We start from the raw sequence: 20,868 nt of genomic DNA on the forward strand, positions 1-20,868 counted from the left end.
ACATCTGACTGTCCACAATTCTCCTAGTCCTAGAATGACTATTTCTAGTATGCTAGCCCTGAGATTTCTGTAGGTGGTGCTGCCTCAGAGCCCGTCAAGGGCGTCTGGGTTCTGGAGGCCTAGGAACTAAAAAAGCCAAACAAGGACCCTGGTTGCAGCAGATAAAGGTGTAGCGCCTGTTCCAGGGAGATATTGAAATTGTAATCTTTGTGGTCACGTGGCTCATTAAATAATTAATGTGGATCGTCAGGAATGGATCGGAGTCATCAGGGCCTCACTAGGAATGAATCTCAGAAGTGAGTCCCCCAACTTCCTATTTGATTTTTAAAAACACACACCGTCAGATTTATATCCAAAAGCTTTTTAACTGCTTCAGGAGGGGTGGAGAGAGCCCGTCAGCGGGCAGGACCCGGAGCTGGCCGACCCACGCTGGGTCGTGGGCTTTTCCCGTAGGGTTTCTGCGAGTCTGGGGAGCGCGGCGCGACCGGGGAAACGTGAGTTCGGGTTCGGGATTTCTGCGGTCACATCTTGGCTTTTGTGATGAAGTGGGACTGATGCTCAGACAGTTGGTAATGTTCTGATTCACACTGGGGAAGGCTGCAGAGATACCACAGGACGGGCGCGCGGCTTTGTTCAATTTTCCCGGTGTTCATAAATCACCCGCGCCCGGCGAGCGAGGGAGCAAGCGAGCGCCAAAAACGCCGGAGAGAGAGGCCGCGGCGGCGGCGGCAGTGGCAGCCATTGCAGGGGAGAGACCTGGGCAGCGTCTCTTTGTGACTCATTAGTCTGAACGATTTATGGTGGAACAGCAGCCATGAATATTTGACTTGGGGATAAGGAAACAGCAACAATAATAATAACCATAATAATTACAATGCTCCTAAGAGTCAGGGGGTGAGTGGGTGGGTGGCGGTGGATGGCGGCATAGTGGATCTTTCTGGGACTATGTTGAGTGGCAACTGCAGAGTAGCTAAGCCCCACCTTGCTTAGGGTCAGGCCACTGTCCCCAAGGCCAGGGGGCACTCCCTTTGGGGACACAGAGAACAAGTTTGAATAGAGGAAAGGGGCCCAGCATGGATTTGGAGTTCCAAGTGCTTGATGGACACTGGGGACTGCAGGTCGAGGTGGTGGCAGAGAGCAGCTAGGGGCTGGTGTGCAGCCACTTGTTCAGTTTATTAGGGATCCATGAAGCCTGAGGGTCAGGGGACTTGTCGGCTATTTGGTAGCCCCTTTTGGCACTCTTAGCAGGATTGCATGGATGCAGGACAGCCACTGGGGCTGATTTGGGCAGGCTGGAGTGTGAGGAGGAGGCTGCCGTGACGTGGGTGAAAGGATAGTGGGGCAGGATCAGGGCTATGGAAGCAACTGGACCTCAGAATCCCAGCCCATCAGAGGACTTCTCTAAGCCAGGGACCCAGCGCCCAGGAGGATTCTTTGCCCCTCCTCAGTGTCGTCTTTGCCAGTTAGGGAGCAAGAGAGAGCTGCAAATATCGGGAGGGAGGCGGCAGCAGCAGTTAGGGCCTGGAGGGACTGGCTGCTGCTGTGCAAAGGGAGGCTGGATAGGGTCCCCAGATTGGGTATTTATTGGCTAATACCTGCGTCCTCCCCAACTTTCCCCACTTTCAGCAACCATAGCTAGCCTACTCAGAGGGACTGGGCGCTGTGGTAATCCCGCCAGCCCACTGGGACTGAGAGGGCGCCCCAGGGCTTGAATGAACCAGAAGACAAAACCTTCCAACACTGCCCCTGGCTCATGGACTGAGCCGGAGTCTGATTTCGCGCCAAACAGAAATGAACACTATTAGTGAGGTTTCAGGAGAGCCCGTGATTGAATGCTCCCAGGCAAGGCTTCCCTTTGTTAGCAGAAGAAAATAAAGCGTGCATTCACACTCCCAAGTTGAGGTGCGAGAGCAGCTCTCCAGGCAGAGTGAGGGCACCAACAGAAAGCCTCTGCCACCTTCCCGTCTTCCTCCGCCTGGTCCACCCTCCCCCCCCCCCAATAAAAAGAAAGAAAGGAAAAAAAAAAAAAGTGTGGGTGCGGAGATGGAGTATGTATTTATTTTACAAAAATAAATCACCATCTTCAGGCCATTTGTAGACCGGAACCTTTCGAGCAATGAGTGCGCTAGATGGACGAGTATCCTGGCGACTCCTCCGTGTCCGCGTCACCGCGGGGGCCACCCCGGCACCCGCACCGCCGGCGCCTCCAACTCTGCTCCTCCAACTCCCTTCTTCCGCGGCCGCCGTTCACCCTCTGCTGTTTGTTTGTCCGCAGAGCCACCGGATGCCGGAAACGGGGAGTCCCTGAGCGCCCGGAGCTGGAGACACTGTCGGCTTCAGCCTTGGACATCTTTCGAGGTAAACGCTGCGTCCCAACTCTTCACCGCGCCGGCCCTCGCACCGGTGAAGGAGTTTACTTTCCCTGGCAGCTGCCACCCCTTGCAGCTGGTTAGTATTGAAAGAGGTGCTGGTCAATATGTAACTTCGGAGTTCCCCTCAGCTGCGCGCCCCGCCAGCGAGGGCTTCGGTGACAAAGCTCTGCCCCAGACCGGCTTCGTGCCGGAGGGGCGGTTGCAGAAACCAAAACTCTGTGTTCCTGGGGGGCGGGGGCGGGAGCGGGTGGGGGGCTCAGAAGGGTGTGTGTTTTCCTTCGGGCATGCCTCAGCCGAACCGAACCGCTCCACGGAACAGCAGGGCCAAAGCCATAGAGGCCACGGGCGCGGTGGCCGCCGCGTGGGTCGCTCTCCTTGTGGACTGTTCGTGGCGCCTGCGGAGCCTGGGAGTTCTGCCGTTGTGGTCAGCCTCAGCTCTGTGCGCAGAAAACGTACCTCGCCGCCTAGCAGTTTCTCCTATCGTTTTGCCTTTCCTTGGCAAGAGGGAAGTTGCTGTATTTCGAATGTGTAGACAATCGTTGGCAACTGGGCTTCTCGGTTTCTTTAGCGGACTGATCCACTGATCTTCCTGTGGGAAAAGCACGGGTTTTCTGTGTCTCGGCGTTTTCTTTTCCTATTTAGAACAAGAGAAAACTCTTTAAAATTCTTTCCAAGTTCTGGCTTAATTTGTTCTCTTAGTTTGGGATGCAGGGAGGTAATTACTGTGGTTTATTACCTTGTAAAAGATCCATAAATTTCGTGCCTATTTGGGGGAGGGGCCGCTGGAATAGCTTTCAAAAGCATGGGATGAAGGAATGGATTTGCTTTGTTCTTTCAGGAATTATTTATTTTAAAAAGTTTTCTGAGGCTTTTTTAAAATCTTCTATTCTCTAGGCCTCAGTCTTCCCTAAACTCTGCTCCTACAATAGATATCAGGTTGTTAATTAATTGAAACACTATTCAGTGATGCTCTGGGGCTGATAAGGTGTTCTGGATACAATTATTACTTTATCAGATAGGAAGTAAACAGGGTAATAGTAAAGCTGGTACTTTCTCAGCTACTGTATGTTTATTTATCCCAAGTATAGATTGAGCATTTCAGGAATTTGTAACTCAGGTGTACTTAGGATTTGCATTTTGGAACATAACAGAACCACCGCATGTGTAAATAGTTGCAGAGGTCTGTGGCCATGTGTATAAAATGATATACACATCCAAGAGAACTTGGAGCCCATTTGTACTGTAGTTGCACCCACAGGAAATATCTCATGTTAAATAATGATCTAAAACCTCCCCCCACCCTCACCCTCACACACAGTGGGCTAAGGGCCTTACCTGACACTGAATAGAAAAAACCACTACACTTAAGTAAAGGGAGAAAAATGTTAAGTGTATTTTTGACAGAGAAATTAGATTACAGTGTTTGAATACAGATATAGCTAATCTGCCAACAGCCTTGCAAATATTGACTAAAGCTCTGTATCCTTGGTCACTTGCTCCTTCTAAGACAACTTTGTGCTATTTTGGCTTCACTGCATGGATCTAGGGCATGTGTCCGAGCCCTGGCCGGGTTGAGTGGAGGAGTCAGTAAAGGGGGAATTGGCAGCTGGGTTGCCCAACTTGGGCCTAGATACTTGAGCATCTCTATTCTTGTTCTCTGGAACAAAACTGAACCATAAAAGGCCCATAGCCTTGCTACAGGAAAGTGGGTTTCAGAGTGGTGAAGGAGGACTCTCAGCTGCTGGTTCCCTGGGGGCTTGCCCAGACCAAGACCAAGATCTCTCTTAAGGAAGCCATTTTTGCTTCAAAAGTTACACTTCCTTTGACTTGTTCAGATTTTTCCCTTCACATCTCACCCAATCACCCCATCCCACCCCAAGTCGTTAATGTTAATTGTTAAACAGCAGTTGAAGCATTAACTGGGTTGTTAATAGAGGTATAGAGGCTCCTAGCTGAAGCTGAGATGCTGCTGGGCCTTGCTGGCGTTAAGGCATTTCTCTGAAGCAGGACCAAAGACTTCTCCCATTGATTTATGGCCTCGGGAGTTTCGGTTTGCTCCAGACTGCTCTGAGAGTTCTAAAGGGGGCCTTTTCTCATTTTTGAGTTGAAGCCTCTACAGAAACTTGAGTTGGCAAGCAAGGGAGTTTGCCAGGCTATCTGGAGAGCTCGGGGTGAAATTATACGGATGGATGGAGTAAGGGGAGCAGAGGACAGTGTATTAGTTGTCTGAGTCCTTGCAAAACCAGAGAGTGCTTTTGAAAACAGCCTTTGGTCCTGTCCGCTACCACCCCCCCCCCCCCCAAACCTGAGAAAAGGTGGTTTTCACTTTGGGTTCTCACTTTGTAGCCTGTGACTTAGGTCAGAGCTGGGAAGGTTCACATAGAGATTCTCTCCCAGCTATTCCATAGACAGAACCTTATCCAGCTTAGGCCGAGACTTACTTCCAAGGAATTAGGTCTCCTCCTTTTTTATTGCCCTTCTTATTTGGACACCCCCATGACCAGGCCTCTGCTGAGGGCCTTTTTCTCACCAGGCCCCTTCTGTCCCTCTGCAGGGGAGAAGGGGAGGGAAGGAACCATGCACAGCTTTCTACAACTGCTACAAGTGAGCTCTCATGCTTAGAGAATCATAGCCAGCTGAAGACCCACTCTCAAGGAATAAAAGAATATGGCATGAGAATCTTACCACCTCAGAGCATTCCCTCAGCTTATAAACAAAGACCTGAAAAGAGGGAGTTTTTCGATGGCTTCTGAGAACATGAAGTGTTGAAGTCAGTGGACAGAGTCCCCAAGCAGAAGGCAGGAATTAGAGTGGGATGAGGAGGGGGAATGCCAGGTTCCTCATGAGCAGAGTTGGTCCTGTTCAGTTTCTCATGGTGGACACAGAGTTGTCTTGGAGGAGAGTGGACACATTTATCTGCAGAGAGGGTCTTAGATTGTCTTGTAGGTTAATTCAAGGGATGCCAGCAAACATTGGTTCTTTTTTTTTTTTTTTCCCTCTCTTGCAGAGACAATTAGATCATTTCCCCTTACATTTTTCATCATTAGAAGCCTATAATTTCATGTATCACTCAGCTATGCACTAAGGAAATGTGTAAGTGCAGATTTGGCCAGGACTCTTGGTCCCTCCAGATTTTGCAAACCCTGACCCACCACTCTAGAGCCAAGCATCTCTCTTGTAGGGGGATCCCAACAAACAAAACCAGCTGGACTTGGAGGAGGTGCTTCGGCCTTTTGTCAGGTAATTATGGGCCTTTTGGGTTTCTCCAGTGGCTGTGGTGTATGGTGTGGGTGTTAGCAAACTCCATACAATGGCAGGCCATTAGGGAGTCCACTGACTAGGCCAGTCAGTACTGGGTTTTCTTCTGGAAACAGGGCCAGCACCTTTTGCCTTTTGGTGTACTGGCCAGTTGGCCAGGGGAGACTGGAGTGCTTGGGCGTTTGGGGTTCAGCTTGTGTGTGAGTGGGAGACTATAAGGAAAGTTCTGCGGACTATGAGAATGGGAACAGAACTGCTATTCCCTTGTGTTGACTTGTGTGTAGAAATGTAAATGGTGCTAAGTGGCCTTGTGTAACGCATGTTGGGATGGGGGGGGGGAATGCCCCCAGTGTCCTACTGTCCTGGATAAAACTTCCCCATTGCTGGCCAAGGTCCCCCAGTTCACCTCCCTGAAAGCTAAATGTTCTGATTGGAAACCTAGTTCCTTCAGTGATTCCCTATTTCAAATAAAAGGATTTAAGTTGACGTATGACCACGTGAGCACATAATACAGCGCATTATTGTGGCATTTGGAGCGGAGACCCAGACGGGCTTTGCCTGTGATTACGTTTTCTAGATTCTCTACAGAGCGAGAGCTTTCCCCCCACCCCCACGCACCCACCTCCTCCTTCTTCCCCTTCTCCGGAGAGCGCTCTTCTAGCGGGTTGCAGTTTTCAGCGCTCATGGAGCGGTTCTGGGCGAGCTAGCCGATGGGACTCCAGGCCACACCGGGAGAATGGCATTTATTTTAAGGTATTTCTGTTGATTGTTCATATCTAGAGTGAGTTGTGGCTGTGAGAGAGACAAAGGTCAGGCGAGGAGACCCTGGTTCATGGACAGGACCCTCAGCGCCTCTCTTCCTTTGTTTCTCCCTTAGAATCGAAAGCATTTGAAAGATCCCCAGTGGCGCCTCAGACTGAATTTAATTCCCTGGCAAGTGTTGGGGGGTGTAAAGGAAAGGGCATTTGGGGGCTACTAGGTGGGCCCAGTGGCCTCCAACACTCGAGTGGCTTTGTCCACTGCAGCGGGAATTGAGTCCCAGAAGCTGAGCCCCTGGCGGACGCGAGTCCTGGAGTACTGCCGGCTCCAGCCAAGGTGGCCCGAGCGCAGCTCACAGCTCGCTGGATGGAACTGCCTGGAGAGGGTGGGGGCTGAGTGAAGGAGAAGGGGAATTGCTCCCTGTTTAGCCATGTTTGCTGGCTAGGATGGAGGGTGAAGGCTGACCTGGACAGCCAGAGCAGCTGGGAGAGAGAAATCAATGAGTGTCCAGATGCGCTGCCATTTTATTGATGATGCTTCAGGCCACTTTGTTCAGTGCTAGGTGGTTGCACGCGCTTCCCCACTTGCCAGACTGAAGGAGCCAGACCCTGAGGACTAGCCATTGTTTGCCTGAGTACCCTCTGCCTGAGCAGGGGTGAAGGACAGCTCAAATCTAGGAGAGGCTTGGGCTGGGGGCAAGCATGCTGAATGCCCAGAAGCTCTGTTATTCTAACATTCAGGAGACAGAGAAAGGAGGGAGCTGGAGCTAGCTGAGCTTCATAAGACACAAGGCTGGGGCGCCCCCTGTTTCACCCCCAGCTGGCTAGGAGAGTTGGAGAACTGGCCGGTGTGTCCTGGGCTGGAGGGAAGTCTGAAAGCAAAGTCTGCAGAAAGCAGAGGCAGACATATTCAGATTCCCAGGAGCGGTGCTGTAGTCAGAATGGGGGCAGATGAGAGTTAAATAGTATGCTTTCAAATTACTGGGAAGGCCCGAGCTAATTGGGCTTTAGGGACCCCATAGGAAGGATGGAAACTCCCTAAAAAGGTGAGGGAAACTTCACTTTCCTCTGCTCTTGAAGTTCTTGGAGCAGAGAAAAGGGATGCCTACAAAGCAGCTGAGAATCGGATCTGACTCCTGACTTAAAAAAGCAAACAAACAAACAAAAAAAACTTCTTTCTGCACTGGGGGGAAAAGAAAGAAATCAAATCAGATTTCCCCTACTTGAGTGAGATTTAGTTCCCCAGACAGAAGGGCTGCTTCAGCCCTCCCCACTACTGGCCCAGGCACTAACCGTGTTTAACTGAGGCCGTTTCAAGTGCTCTAAAACACCCCTTGGAAATAAAATGTAAGCTTTAATTGCTGTTCAATTACTTGTCAGCATTTCATATGATTTATGACCCAGTTCTGGCGCATTTTTGACCCAGTTAAAGACTCATAAATAATATAGTTTCACTAGAAAGAATGAGAGAAGGAATAGAGGTTTGATAAACGCATCTTTTTATTGTCGCTTCAGTGCCAGCAAACAGAATAAATATCTATGGATGTACTCCCAAGCTGGTTCTGTATAAAAGTGCACGCAGACAGAAGCCAACAGAGGTGTTTATAGAGAACTGGTTGGTTTTTTTTCCCCCATGGAAAGAGCCAAAGCCTCTCCATCATAGCTAACCTACAGCCATTAAAAAAATAAAAGTTAGTCTCCCCCTTTACCCTCAAAATGCCAACCTCATCCTCAGAAGCAAGCTTATTTCCTCATTGATATCTTCCCCAGTCTGGGATTTCTGTGCCTCTTCTAGCCAACAGTTATTCCCCACCTTCCTCCCTGGCTGCTCAGCCACCCACAGTCTCTCCCAGATAAGTTCATAAAGATACTCCTGGAAAGGATAGGAAGGCACCAGGCACTTCTGATATTCCAGACGCTCTTCTAGTGCTGAAAACATGTTTTCTTCTAGTCTTCATGGGTGAGAGGTGGGGGCAGGAACAGGGCGTAAGAGCACTGGGGGAGCCAAGGGGTCCTCTCCCCAGAGGGAACCGCAGTGGTTTTGGCGGAGGCGGGTGAATGGCTGCGCGATTTACTTAGGGCGCTTGAGTAGGGGCGGAAATCGACTTGCGATATTTTCCTTTTAAAAAGCAGTAACAAACAAAAATCCTTCAGCTATTATACATTATTATTTTTAATCAACTCGCCCGCCTGGCTCCAAAGGTCAGTCCTTTGGATTTTAGCAGAGAGGCCTGGGCCCGGGAAATCTGCGTGCCAGGTCTCCAGACCCTAGTCTTGAGGTCCGAGCCCCACTTCTGCCCGCTCCCCAGAGGAGGTCCTGGCCCAAGTTCCCGCCCTGTCTTTCCCTGGGCTCCCTGCTCGGCGGCTCCCGGCCCCTCTGGGCGCCGGCGGAAAGGTTTGCGTCCCGGGCGCCCCAGCCCTCACCTCGGCGCCCCTGGCGGTCCCCTCCCCTGGCAGGTTCTCACGGAGAGCGGGCCTTCCCGGCAGCTGGCTTAGCTGAGAAGGCGGTGAGTCGCGTCAGCAGTTTGGAGGAGAAAGTGCGGGTTGATTATTGACCCACGCCTTCTTTCTTCAAATGCTACATCCGACCCAGCCGGTTTGAAGAGAAAATGCCGCCGAGCGGATTTTTGCGGCAGGCTCTTGCCTCCTACGCTGCCTCGCTCCCCCTTTCAAGTCGCGCTGCAGCAGTATGCCATAAGGAGCAAGTGTTTGCTGTTTTGTGCTCTGTTTACAGCTTTGGGGCGCCGAGTCATAAATCTTGCCCAGCCATAAATGACAAAAACCATTGGTATGCATGAGGCCACCCTGGCCCGAAGTGCTTTTTGATTTCTCCCTTTCCCTTGGCTTTGTTTTTGCTCTAAGGTGACACTTTGGATCCCTGACAGTTTAAACATACTACTTATATTTTTAACACCTTCTTTTGAGAAGGACCGGCCGTTGACACCTTGGAATTGCACGAACGCGCTATTTCTCTCTTTTGCCACACACACATCCTTACAGAGTTCACTTCCGAATCTGGGAAGTTGAGGGAGGCGTTAGGAGGGAGAAAGACTATCCTCCTTAAAGTTTTGGCAATATTGCTGGGCATATTGGGCCTTTCCTCTGCTCAGCGTCCCTATCTGCCACTAATTAGGGCAAAAAATACAGACGCGGTTTCCTATTGGGGTCGGAGCTATCTGTCTTAGCCCGAGAGTGAGCCGCGTGTTTGTACTGTGAAATGGGTACAGGAGGGCTGGACACCTAGCATTCTAACACCTTTGTGTGTACCTGAACCCAGAGGCCCGTTTCACTGCCTGGACAAACCGTATCCCCCCCCAGGCTACCTCCCTCCCGGCTGCCAGGATTTCAAGGATTTCCACCTAAAAAAATACAACCAAAGAGAGCCCAGTTGGCTCTGGGGGAGGACTCCCAAGAAAGGAGGCCGTGTCCCAGCCCCTAGAGACTGGCTTTGAGGTTCTCAGCTCGGGGGTGGCAGGTAAGGTAAACTGCCCAAAGTCTGGGGAACTCTCTTCTCCTGGTTCTCTTCCCTTTGCCCCGCAACTGCAAATGTTCAGGGCACGGGGTAAGGTAGTTTCTCAAACGGATTCCTAAGAAATAGAGCCCAGCAAGAGAGCCCCTTTGTGAGAGCCGTTTGTCCTCATTAGCATAATTTTCCTGGACTTTAGTGACGCTTAGGAGCGGGGAGAGGGAGGGCGTTGGGGGTTGGGGGTTGGGGGGGGCTGCCCTCCCCCCTGCCGCCGCCGAGCTCCCCCTCTCGCTCGCCTCCGCCCCATCCCCCACGCCGGCGGCGTCCCCCCCCTACCCGGCCGCCTCGGCCTCCTTCCCGCCCGCCCCCAGCACCCCCACCGCACCCCCCGACCAGACGCTGCTCCGCGTGTAATATTCATAAGAAACATACCCAAGTCGGTGCCACTAGCCCAGGCAGAGCCCCGCGCCGCGCTAGCGCTTATCTCCGGCCGCGGCTGCTGCCCTCGGGAAGGGCAGGGGGCGGGGGTGTGGGGGAGGGGAGGGTGGGTGGGGTGGGTGGGAGGGGGGGTCCGAGCCGCCCCAGTCCGCCCTGGGCTAGCCGTGCCGGAGCAGCGAGGCGGCCACGCTCTGCACCGCGACGTCCGGGCCTCGGGGTCTCCCTCCCGCCCGCCGTCTCGGCCGATGCTGAGGGTCGGTGCCCATCCCGCGCGGAGGGGACCCGGCCGGGCCGCCGAGCCGGGCCGGGGGCCGGAGCCCGAGCCTGCGCCCGAGCCCGAGCTCGTCAGAAGTTAAGGTAAGCAGGGCTCCAACCGGCCGCGCTCAGCGCTGAATGGTGGAGTTTACGTCTCGGTGATTTATGGCTGCAGACTTAAATCTCGGTTCAAGAAGAGTTCACAAGCCGGAGCTTCCTTCCCGGCAGTGACTGATACCCTTACACTTCGAGTTCAGGCCGCTTTCCCATCCCCGCCCCCACCTCTTCCCTCTCGCAAGCCCAGCCTCAACTTTTCGGGGTTAGGAAGGAGAGGAAGGGGTGGGCGAGGGGACGCGGGGTCTCTTACCCGCCGTTCCCGCTTGAACTCGGGGTGAGGGCAGGCCGAGGAAGGGGTGGGAGTGGAAAAAGAGAGCGGTGTCTGAAGGAAGGAGGTTGAATTTGGGCAGATCTTCCAGAGAGACAATAGGGCTTGCTTCCTGCAGTCAGTTTAGCCTCCTCAGCTCTTTCAGTTCGTGCACCTGGGGGTTATTCTCCAGAAATGGAGCTTTTCAGAGGAATCTCCTCCCATCCCCAACCTTTGCTTGGGGGTGCAAAGAAAAGTTTCCTAGCTGGCAAATCTCCAACTTCTTTACCAGGTTGCAAACTTTGGGGGCTGGGTTGGGGTAGAGAGGAGGTTTGTGGATTGTGTGGGCCCCACCGTGGTTATCTGCTGACCTCAAACAATAGGAAGGGCTTTGGTGGATGAGTTCACATTTTAAGATTATGGAGTTTGTTGTTTGCTCTTAGAGGTTTAAAGGTATTTTAAATTATTTTACAAGGCAATGCATAACTTGATGAAAGACTTAAGTAAGCCGCAGGCGGGTGTAGCCTTTGATAATGGATTAGCAAGTCACTTGAAATATTGCGTGTTCAAGATCAGCTTAATTTTGTTTTATCTAATATCTTGCTGTTCAAGTGTCTGGAGTAATTTTCTTAACCTGACGTTTTATTTTACAAAGAGATACAAGTCCAGTATCTTAAAAATTTATAATGGCAGACATTAACACTGCCAAATGTAATTGGAACTATTTTCAGTGAAAGAACAGGAAACAGAGACATTAAACTGCTCTTCTGTTTTAAATTTTATTTTATCCTTTATTTACTTTTGATCATGGGATCTGTAGCTTCCTATCTATTTCCAAAAGAGAAACCGTACAGGCTCAAGATCACACACAATAACTCCGGATAAGGGATGCTGTAATTTTTAATTGTGGTTCTGGAAAATTAATTGTGCCTGTTTTCCAGATGTTGGTCAGATTGTTGGTTTAATAATGAAATCCAAAAGAGTCTATTATTAAAACCAAAATTATAATCATTCACTGGTAGATGTTTATTACACTAATTTTTTTCTAGTTAACAAAGGGTCTGCTATTTCTGGAAATCTTGAATAACTTCAGGGCACAAATACACATAGCTGAGGTATGAAGTGTAAACCCTTTTCTTCATGAATTTATTATTGTAATTTTCTTAAATGGTCAGAGAGACTAACATTCTGATTGCGTGGTGGGAGGGTGACTATATGAACTCACATGAAAGTTTTCTGAGCTGAGAGCCAGAGGTTGACCATACAAAGGTGAAAACATAAAACATAGATTTCACTTTTACAACATGCTTTCTAAATGAAAAGGGATTGAGAAGGCTTTCAGTTGCTTTTAGATTTCCAGGTTTGTCCTTTACTTTGTATTTATGAAGCAGGTAAATAGGGCAAGTAGCACATAACAACAACAACAACATCACACAAAGATCAGAGAACTCTGGCAGGATTTTATGGCTTGTGCTTCTATCCCTCGTCCGGAGCCAAATGACCCCCATACATCAAATTACATAGCAGTTTCTAAGACAGAACCTATTATCGTTAAGTTGGAAGGAGAGTTCAAGCGGTGGTCATGGAGATGACGCTGGTTTTTCAGGTTCCTGATGGTTTTTTTTTTTTCTCTCTAATCCATCATGTTTTAACAGGTAGAATTTGATAGTTGTCCTGAATAACAGGACCTCAGAAAGTCCAAGGCAGGGGGCTCTGGGGACTTCTGTAACAGGGGGAAAGAGGTGGGAGTGGCCTGCTAGGACCTGCCTGAGAAATAGAGGGAGGAGTAAAAGAACTGTTCCAAGATTTGAGTTTGACTTTCTGGAGTGGGTCTTGTCTGTCTCTTCCCACCCAGAATGTTCCATCCAGTGTTTTCTCTCCCCTTTTTGACCACAGAGGTCTCATTAGGAGGAGGTGGGTCATATCCCTACACAAGGGTAGATTAATTGTCAAACAAGTTCAGCTTCTGAAATCAACAAGGGTCCAGTGGGGCTATTGCCTGAAAAGATTTTGTGCGTACCTCTCTTGGGTGCTGGAAAGTCCAAGAAGGGCCTGGATGGGAAGTCACCCCGCGTCATGGTTCTTTTGGCAAATATTAGTCCTAACGAGAATACTGGAGGAAAAGTTGGCGACCCAAACTCTCCTTTGCCCCTCCCCATGATCTCCAGAAGGGAGATATGCAAGGAGCGGAGACCCCAAGTTTCTTCTTCCCTGGAAAATAAGGGATTCGGATGCTGTTCCTTTCTAGCCCATCAGGCCTTTCTCCTTTTGAACTCCAGCCCCGGCTTCCCGACCTCTCTCTCTCCTCCTCTCTCCGTGGAAAACCCCCCAACTCCAGACGCAAGTTAAGCAAATATTTGTAGCTGCCAGTAAATTCCAGCGGCTTTTTATAGCGCGGCTCTCTGCGCCCGGGGCCAAGTCGTGCTGCTAAATATTGCTGACCACTTTTTCTTTTATGGCTTTCATGTCACTTAGCTATTGAGAGTAAGATGGATTTGCGCGGAGCCCTCACGGCGCTGCGATTCTCGCCCCCCAGGTCTGCGCGGGGCGGCCATTGGCTGCGGAGCGTCACGTGACCGCGGGGGCGTGCCAATGTGCGCCCTCACGGGTGTCAAGCCCCTGTCAGAGTGTGCGATCAAGATCGTGAAACAACGCGATGCAAAAAGCGACCTACTACGACAGTTCGGCGATCTACGGTGGCTACCCTTACCAGGCAGCCAACGGGTTCGGTTATAATGCCAATCAGCAGCCGTACCCGGCATCCACAGCGTTGGGCGCCGATGGCGAGTACCACCGACCCGCCTGTTCACTCCAGTCGCCTGCAAATGCTGGGAGCCACCCCAAGGCGCACGAACTGAGCGAGGCCTGTCTGCGCACCCTGAGCGGTCAGGCCAGCCAGCCTCTGGTTCTCGGCGAGGCGCCCCTGGCCCCACCGCCACCCCAGGCTGCGCCCCCTGCCCCACCGCAGCCTCCAGCTCCGCCTCAGCCCCCTGCACCCACCCCTGCCGCGCCCCCGCCCCCCTCTTCAGTCTCCCCACCTCAGAATGGCAGCAGCAACCCCACTCCCGCCAGTGCAGCCAAGAGCCCCCTACTCAACTCGCCCACCGTGGCCAAACAAATCTTCCCCTGGATGAAAGAGTCTCGGCAAAACACAAAGCAGAAAACCAGCGGCTCCAGCTCAGGTAAAGAGGTGCCTTCCGCAAGAGGTCCCTCCGTCCTGGCTTCCAGCCCCCAAGCCGCCTCCAGCCACAGCCAGCAGGGTCTGGGAGTGCTGGAATATTTCCAGAATTCACTGCTCCTCCTCCCACCAACCCTCAAAGGTTTCCAGAGTCTTTGCAACTAGGGAAAGGATTGGACTCTGTGTGCCTGGGAAACCCTAGAGGGAGATTTGATGGGAGTCTTTCTGGATCTCTCTAAGAGCAAGTGGGCCCTAGTGACTTTGGAATACCTCCTTGTAGAGTTAGGACCTTTGGGCAGAACAGACATGGGCACCACTATTTCTCTTTTTAGCACAGCTCCTCATTTCTAAAGAAACAGTGGTACCTACCCCACAAGGAAATGTGGCAGAATAAAAGCAGGCCTCCAAGTCAGAATCAATGGTCTGCCTATAATCAGAGCCTATTTTTAATTTTTGCTCCACCAGATGGAGTGGCTGCCTTACCTCTGGGAAGGCCCTACTCAGACTTAGTACAATGAAGGTCGCCAGGGATTTCCTGGGGGAGGAGATTCAGACTTGTCATCCTAATGGGAACCACATGGGCCTTCTGGAACCAGATTCCAGGACAGGCTCTGGGCCTTGTGCTTCCCAGCATCTTGGTTTCCTATGCCACTGCCTTCTCCAGTTGCTGGTGCTCTATTCTGAACCTGAGCATCTGGAGCCATCCGGAGCCAGGAATGGGGGCAGGGGGAGGAGGGGAGCAGGGAGAAAAGGAGGGAAAAGGAGGGTCAGAATTAGTGGGCATAGCTGGGGCATGCTGCTTGGTGACATGAAGAACCCTAATTAATGGCATCCGGCACCAGATGCTTGGGCCTCCCCACCAGAAACGGGATCTCTTTTCAATGGGATCTCCTTCTTTGGCCAGAGAAAGTCTCCCACAGTGGAGCTTCCACTCCCGTCCTCTTTATTGGACAGATTAAATAAGAGGCCAGTGGAGGCAACTGTCCGATTCTTCAGTGAGATAGTGATGGAAGGAAGGTTTATTGAGTGTATATTAGGTGCCCCACATTCCAGTTACTGTGAAGGGAATAAACAGGATGAGACCTGCCCACGCAGAGCTTGTAGTCTAATAGGGCAAAGGATCAGGAAATCAGAAACTGAATAGCTCCAGAAGAGAAACAGACTAGGAATGCAAACGGCGTTCTGCTTTTCTGTTCCTTGCCCCCTTGGAGAGGCTTATGACTTGCAGCTTTAGTCAGTGAGAAACTGCTGACACTTTCCCCACCAGGACAGAAAATAGTACCCACGTCCTTCTTCCCCTTTCTGGGCCCTGATAGATGGAGGGGTCTTTGGGGCCTGGAGGAAGGAGGGGCCTGGTTAGGTCGGGGCCTGGGCGGGGCAGCCCCTGATGCCACTCTTCCTCTCTCCTCTGATCTCGCAGGGGAGAGCTGCGCAGGTGACAAGAGCCCACCTGGGCAGGCATCATCCAAGAGGGCACGCACGGCCTACACAAGCGCGCAGCTGGTGGAACTAGAGAAGGAATTTCACTTCAACCGCTACCTGTGCCGGCCGCGCAGGGTGGAGATGGCCAACCTGCTGAACCTCACTGAGCGCCAGATCAAGATCTGGTTCCAGAATCGACGCATGAAGTACAAGAAGGATCAGAAGGGCAAGGGCATGCTGACGTCATCAGGGGGTCAGTCCCCAAGTCGCAGTCCCGTGCCCCCCGGCCCTGGTGGTTATCTGAACTCTATGCATTCGCTGGTTAACAGCGTCCCGTACGAGCCCCAGTCGCCCCCGCCTTTCTCCAAGCCCCCTCAGGGCGCCTATGGGTTGCCCCCTGCCTCCTACCCTGCACCCCTGCCCAGCTGCGCACCGCCGCCGCCTGCACAGAAGCGCTACACGGCGGCAGGGGCGGCGGCGGGGGGCACACCCGACTATGATCCACACGCGCATGGCCTGCAGGGCAACGGCAGCTATGGGACTCCACACTTACAGGGAAGCCCCGTCTTCGTGGGGGGCAGCTATGTGGAGCCCATGAGCAACTCTGGCCCGCCCCTCTTTGGCCTAACTCACCTGCCCCACGCCACCTCGGCTGCCATGGACTACGGGGGCGCTGGGCCACTGGGTAGCGGTCACCATCACGGGCCCGGGCCAGGGGAACCGCATCCAACCTACACGGACCTTACCGCCCACCATCCTTCTCAGGGAAGAATTCAGGAAGCCCCCAAGCTTACCCATCTGTGATGGTGGGCTTGGGGCTGCGCGCCAGGAGAGTCCCCCCTTCCCACCCCACCCCACCATCTTTCTTCATTTGCTTTTTTTGTTTTAAGGTTCTTTCTGCACCTCCCTTTCCTCTCTTCTCCACCCGCCCCCGCTCTCCCCCCACCCGTTTTGTTTTCTTTGGTAACACGTTTTTATGGTTTATGTGACGTAGCAATCTTGGTTGCTGGAATGGCTGTCGGTATCAGTAGTGATATGTATCTGCTCCCGCCCCTCGCTGGGGCGCTGGCCTTGCACCCTTTACCTTCTCTACTCTTTGATCAGAAACAGGGTATATGAACAAATTTTCTAGCCAAGTTGTTCAATGTGAATTTGTTCGTACATTATGGCTCCCGAGGGGAAGCAATTACTTTTAATTTTTAGGTTTTTTTTTTATTGCACTTCTTGTAAAGAGCGAGAAAAAATCAAAGGCGCTTTGAGACAGGGGCTCCCTGTACAAGGATGACTAAGTGTACGTCTTTCCGTGTGTGTATGCTGGTGAAGTCAGATTTATTTATATTTTTTTTGCAAGCATTGAATAATCTAAGTTTTAAATATTATTTATCCCCATCCGTCTGTATTTATATTAAAGAAATTCTGTACCCTGATTGTTCAGAAGGTTTCTTGGGCCTTTTGTTCAATGGTGTATTGGCGTACATAGAAAAAAAATTTTATTCGAAAGGGAAATATAATTCCTTTATAAAGATGGTAATGATGCAATAATACCAGAGAGGATCCAGCTTTTGAAAACAGCGATTTAGGTTTGTAACATCCGGCGAAACTGGGAAAAAAAATCTGTAAACGCGAAAAATGCTAGATTTGTTTTGAGAGTTCTACATTCCTTGCTGCTCACATTCTGAGAAACAAAACAAAAAAAAATAATAAAGTTTTTATTCTGAATAATATCCGTGTTCAAAAGAGATTCTTTGGCCGAAGAGAAGGGTCTGCAAGGAGTCCAGGCGGAGGCGAATTGGCGGAGCAGGCCGCGGCAGCCCTCCAGCTCCAGCGTGAGGCCTGACCAGGCGGCTCGCCCGGGAGCGCGGCGAATTCTCGGGAAGGCAGTGGGAGCTTCTGGCGGCGGCCGCTCTGGAAACGCCGAGCTGGCAGCTCGCTGGGCTGCCCGGTTCCCAGCTGCCGCCGTGGCCAGCCGCGGGCGCAGGGGCGGCGGCGGAGTGCCGAGTGCGGAAGGAACAAAGGCGGCCCGGCTGAGACGCGGCGGGGGGCGCACAGGTGACCCGCAGCCCCGCCAGGGAGTAAGGTAGGGCTGTCTTCTCCACTATCTTTTTCGGATCAAAGCGGACCAGCCAACGCCTTAACACGGGGAATCGCCCGCCGCGCTGAGGATGCATTTTCTAGGAGCAACCGAATGCTCCGCGGATGCTTCGCTGTTCCTTACCGCGCCAAGAGGAACCACAGGAATCACAGCTAAAACCGCCCCTGGGAGTGGGGCGGTTCCGAAGAGACCCACGACTCCAGCAAAAGAACGGCTGAACTCCGAGGAGCCTGCTCAAGTCCTTCCATAGACTGAGTCCTAGCATTGGCTTCTTCCCGGAATATAGGATTTGGCGTTCTCTGGATTTATTTCCTCTCCTTCTTCCCTCCCTGCTTTCCTTTTATGGCCCAGGGGGAGGGGGAGAGAGAGGAGACTGGTATCTTTCTAATAAAAATGCAGTTTTACAAGTACTTCTTTTATTTGATGCTACAGGAGCTAAACGTTATATTTCTACTGCTGGATTTAAGAGAGGGCTGCCTACTGACTGACTGGCAGAGGCAAAGGCAGGCACAGGAAAGGAAAATATTTTCATGTTCAGATTAAAGAATTGCTCAGAGAAGAAACCAAAATCAGAAAGTGCAAACCTCGGAACTGCATCCCCATCAGCAACTCCACCCCCCCTTCCAAAGCAGAAAGTGAGGAACCACTTGTGTCTGGGTATCAGGAGCATCTGATGTGAGAAATGTATCCCCCATCTCCCCGGATTGTGTCTTTCAGAGGCAGAGATGGGAAATGTCGCCATTTTGTTTGCAATCCAAAATATACATCATCATGGCCTCTATCTTTCCCCTGAGAAACTCCAGAAGATGAGCTTTCAAAACAGGCAATGGAGCCATTTTAGGGTTACCTACTGGGCCTGGAGGAGCTGCTTTTAGGGAACCTCCTGAAGTCTCAAAAAGAAAAGAAAAGAAAAGAAAAGAAAAAGAGTGGGAAGATGCAAAGTCAGGCAGCTGTAAAGAGCTGGGTGTTCCACTGCTAGAGGTGCTTCCCCTAAATCTGTCCTGGAGCTCCTGCTACATTTTTTTTTTTTTTCTTCTTTTCAAAAGAGTTTGGGATGTAGAAGAAGTAGAGTTTGCTCTCTACCCTACTCCAACATCCCTGCTGAAATATGGCGCAACCCAGAAATGCAGAGTTGGAAAACCAGTGTTGTCTCCAGTGAGGACTGGAGCTTCCACCCTTTTGCTTGTTCAGATATGAACACAGTAGGCTGAGCAGACAAGGGAGGCTTCTGTTAAGTAATAATTTTAGAGGAGTGTGTAAAATTACCTGGGCAGTAGGGGGAGGGGAGAAAGAGAAGGCAGAGAGAAAGCTACCCATCCAGAGAGAAAAAAATCTTTCAGGGATACCACTATTTGTAGTTTCTAAAATCTGCTCTTTAGCTGAGGAAGAACTGGTTTGGAGGCGTTCACCTTCCCTCAGGGCAGATTTTTAAAGTGAGATTCCAATATGATTTCCCTTATCTTGCCAGTCAAGATGTTCATTTTGACTTTCAGAGAAAAAAATACCAATCTCAACCTCCATTTTCTAGATATTAAACAGGAATCTGTATTAAAATATCTCCTGAGTTAAAGTAATAGATTTGGGGAAGATTTCAGTGTTGAGTGGTTTAAAAAAAGGGGGGGGGGTCCTTCCAGATGGTATTTGAATTAAGGCCGCTGAGGCGAGCAGAAAGCTCTCACCCACGCAGCCCCTGACAAAGCCTCAGCGATATGGGGGCAGCGTTGCTTCCTTTCCGCACTCCTCCTCCCCTTAACCCCTCAATATTTTCTGGTAAAAGCAAATGCCAAAAGCCACCATCCCAGAGTCCGCAAAGCACCTTTCCTAAAAGCAGCCTTCGAACTCTGCTGCCAAAACTATCTTTAAAGAGACTAGTTTTCCTTGTTTCCTTGGTTTCCTGCTCTCCTCTTTGCTCGACCACATTTGATCTTGGAAAGAGCTCGAAGCTGAAATGTGTTCTTAAGGGCCAGAAGCTGTCAAGGCTTTTGGTGAGCAAGATTGATCGCACCCAGACTTCCTTCAGAGCTTTGTTTGGAATAAAAGCAAGAAAACTGAAAAAACCTCACATTTTCCAAAATAGCATCTCTATCTGTAAGGCATTGCTCTGGGCTAGTCAATGACGGAGGCCACTGTCTAATTTCCAACCCAAGCCCCTTTGATGCCAGCCTCAGAGATGGAGTCCTGTCCTTGTGGCTTGCTCAGCCTTTCTTGTTTTCTACGTAGATTTTTCTCCCCCAACAATCTTTCTCTCCCTGGCCATCAGAATGATTTATTTTCCTGCCACCGATGCCTGCCGGCCAGGGGGAGTCTGATCACTTGGTCCATTTCAAAGGAAGCAAAAGCGAATCATCATCCTCGGTGTGGGGGAAAAGAGATACCTTCAGATTGCTCTCTCAGCCTCCTTCCCTTTTTTTGGCTTGGTGGATTTTTGCAGAGTTATTGTTTGGTATCTAAAGGTGTTATCTTTTGAACCCTCCAGCACAGTCCAAGATGCGCTCAGTCTCAAGTCTCCGAGTTGGAAAAAAGGAGTGAACAGAGAAACAGAACCTTTATAATTCCTCCTTGGGTCGCCCTTTCTCACCCGCGGTGCTGTTTCCCACAACAGACCCCGAGTGCAAACATCCCTGGTGGCCAAGAAGCGGGACAGTTCAGGAGATGATTCTGGCTGCCAAGGAGCACTCACTGCATCTGAATCAACAAGCCCCATAAGAACGACAAGGATGAGAAGAAGGGAAGGAGAAGAAAAAGAAAGAACAAGCAAGCGCCTTCTCCCTCCGTGCTGCTAACTTCCAACAGACTTCCTGGAAATCAGAAATACTTACCGCACCCGAGCCCTACGGGTATGAAACCCAGAATGCCAGGAGCCGCACGCGTCTGCTCGGGGCGGCATTTCTTTGGCTGGCCGCCGCCCTGGCTACAGGGATTTGGGCACATGGATCTGGGGTTGTTGTCTCGCTTGGCACATGCCTCTATCTTTCTCGAGCCACTCCTGAAAAGTTGATGGCGCAGGAGGGTCGGGAAGCCTGGAGAGCCGCCTCCCGTTTTCCGCTTCCCGCTGGAGCCAGATGCGAAGCTGTCGTGGAAAAGCCGGCTAACAATGGACCCCGGTCCGGGGTCCGGGGGGCGCGGACTCCGAGCTGGGCTTTGGGAGGGGAGGAGGGGTGAGGGCCTGAGGGAAGTGGGGGGAGGAGAGGTGGACAGAGGGGAGAGGGAGGAGGAAGACAGAAGAAGAGGGAAAAAAGAGGAAAAGAGGGAAAGACGGGAAGGA

At 51.2% G+C, this 20,868-nt stretch overlaps 1 protein-coding gene across 4 annotated transcripts; it reads left to right on the top strand.

The window, feature by feature from the left end:
• Nucleotides 1-2,240: 2,240 nt before the first annotated feature.
• HOXA3 (homeobox A3) lies at nucleotides 2,241-16,938 on the top strand. Of its 4 annotated transcripts, none has more exons than XM_065939313.1 (3): nucleotides 2,241-2,358; nucleotides 13,448-14,093; nucleotides 15,510-16,938. In XM_065939313.1, exons 2-3 carry the CDS (start codon nucleotides 13,568-13,570, stop codon nucleotides 16,313-16,315), a joined length of 1,332 nt encoding a protein of 443 aa, XP_065795385.1. In that variant the 5' UTR covers nucleotides 2,241-2,358; nucleotides 13,448-13,567; the 3' UTR covers nucleotides 16,316-16,938. The 4 variants fall into 4 exon arrangements, with proteins under 4 accessions (XP_065795385.1, XP_065795387.1, XP_065795386.1 ...); XM_065939315.1 differs by lacking the exon at nucleotides 2,241-2,358 and adding an exon at nucleotides 3,046-5,612; XM_065939314.1 differs by lacking the exon at nucleotides 2,241-2,358 and adding an exon at nucleotides 5,627-6,383.
• The last annotated feature ends 3,930 nt before the right edge of the window (nucleotides 16,939-20,868 follow it).

The sequence above is a fragment of the Muntiacus reevesi genome, chromosome 6 (genome assembly GCF_963930625.1).
Source record: "Muntiacus reevesi chromosome 6, mMunRee1.1, whole genome shotgun sequence".
Classification (NCBI taxonomy): domain Eukaryota; kingdom Metazoa; phylum Chordata; class Mammalia; order Artiodactyla; family Cervidae; genus Muntiacus; species Muntiacus reevesi.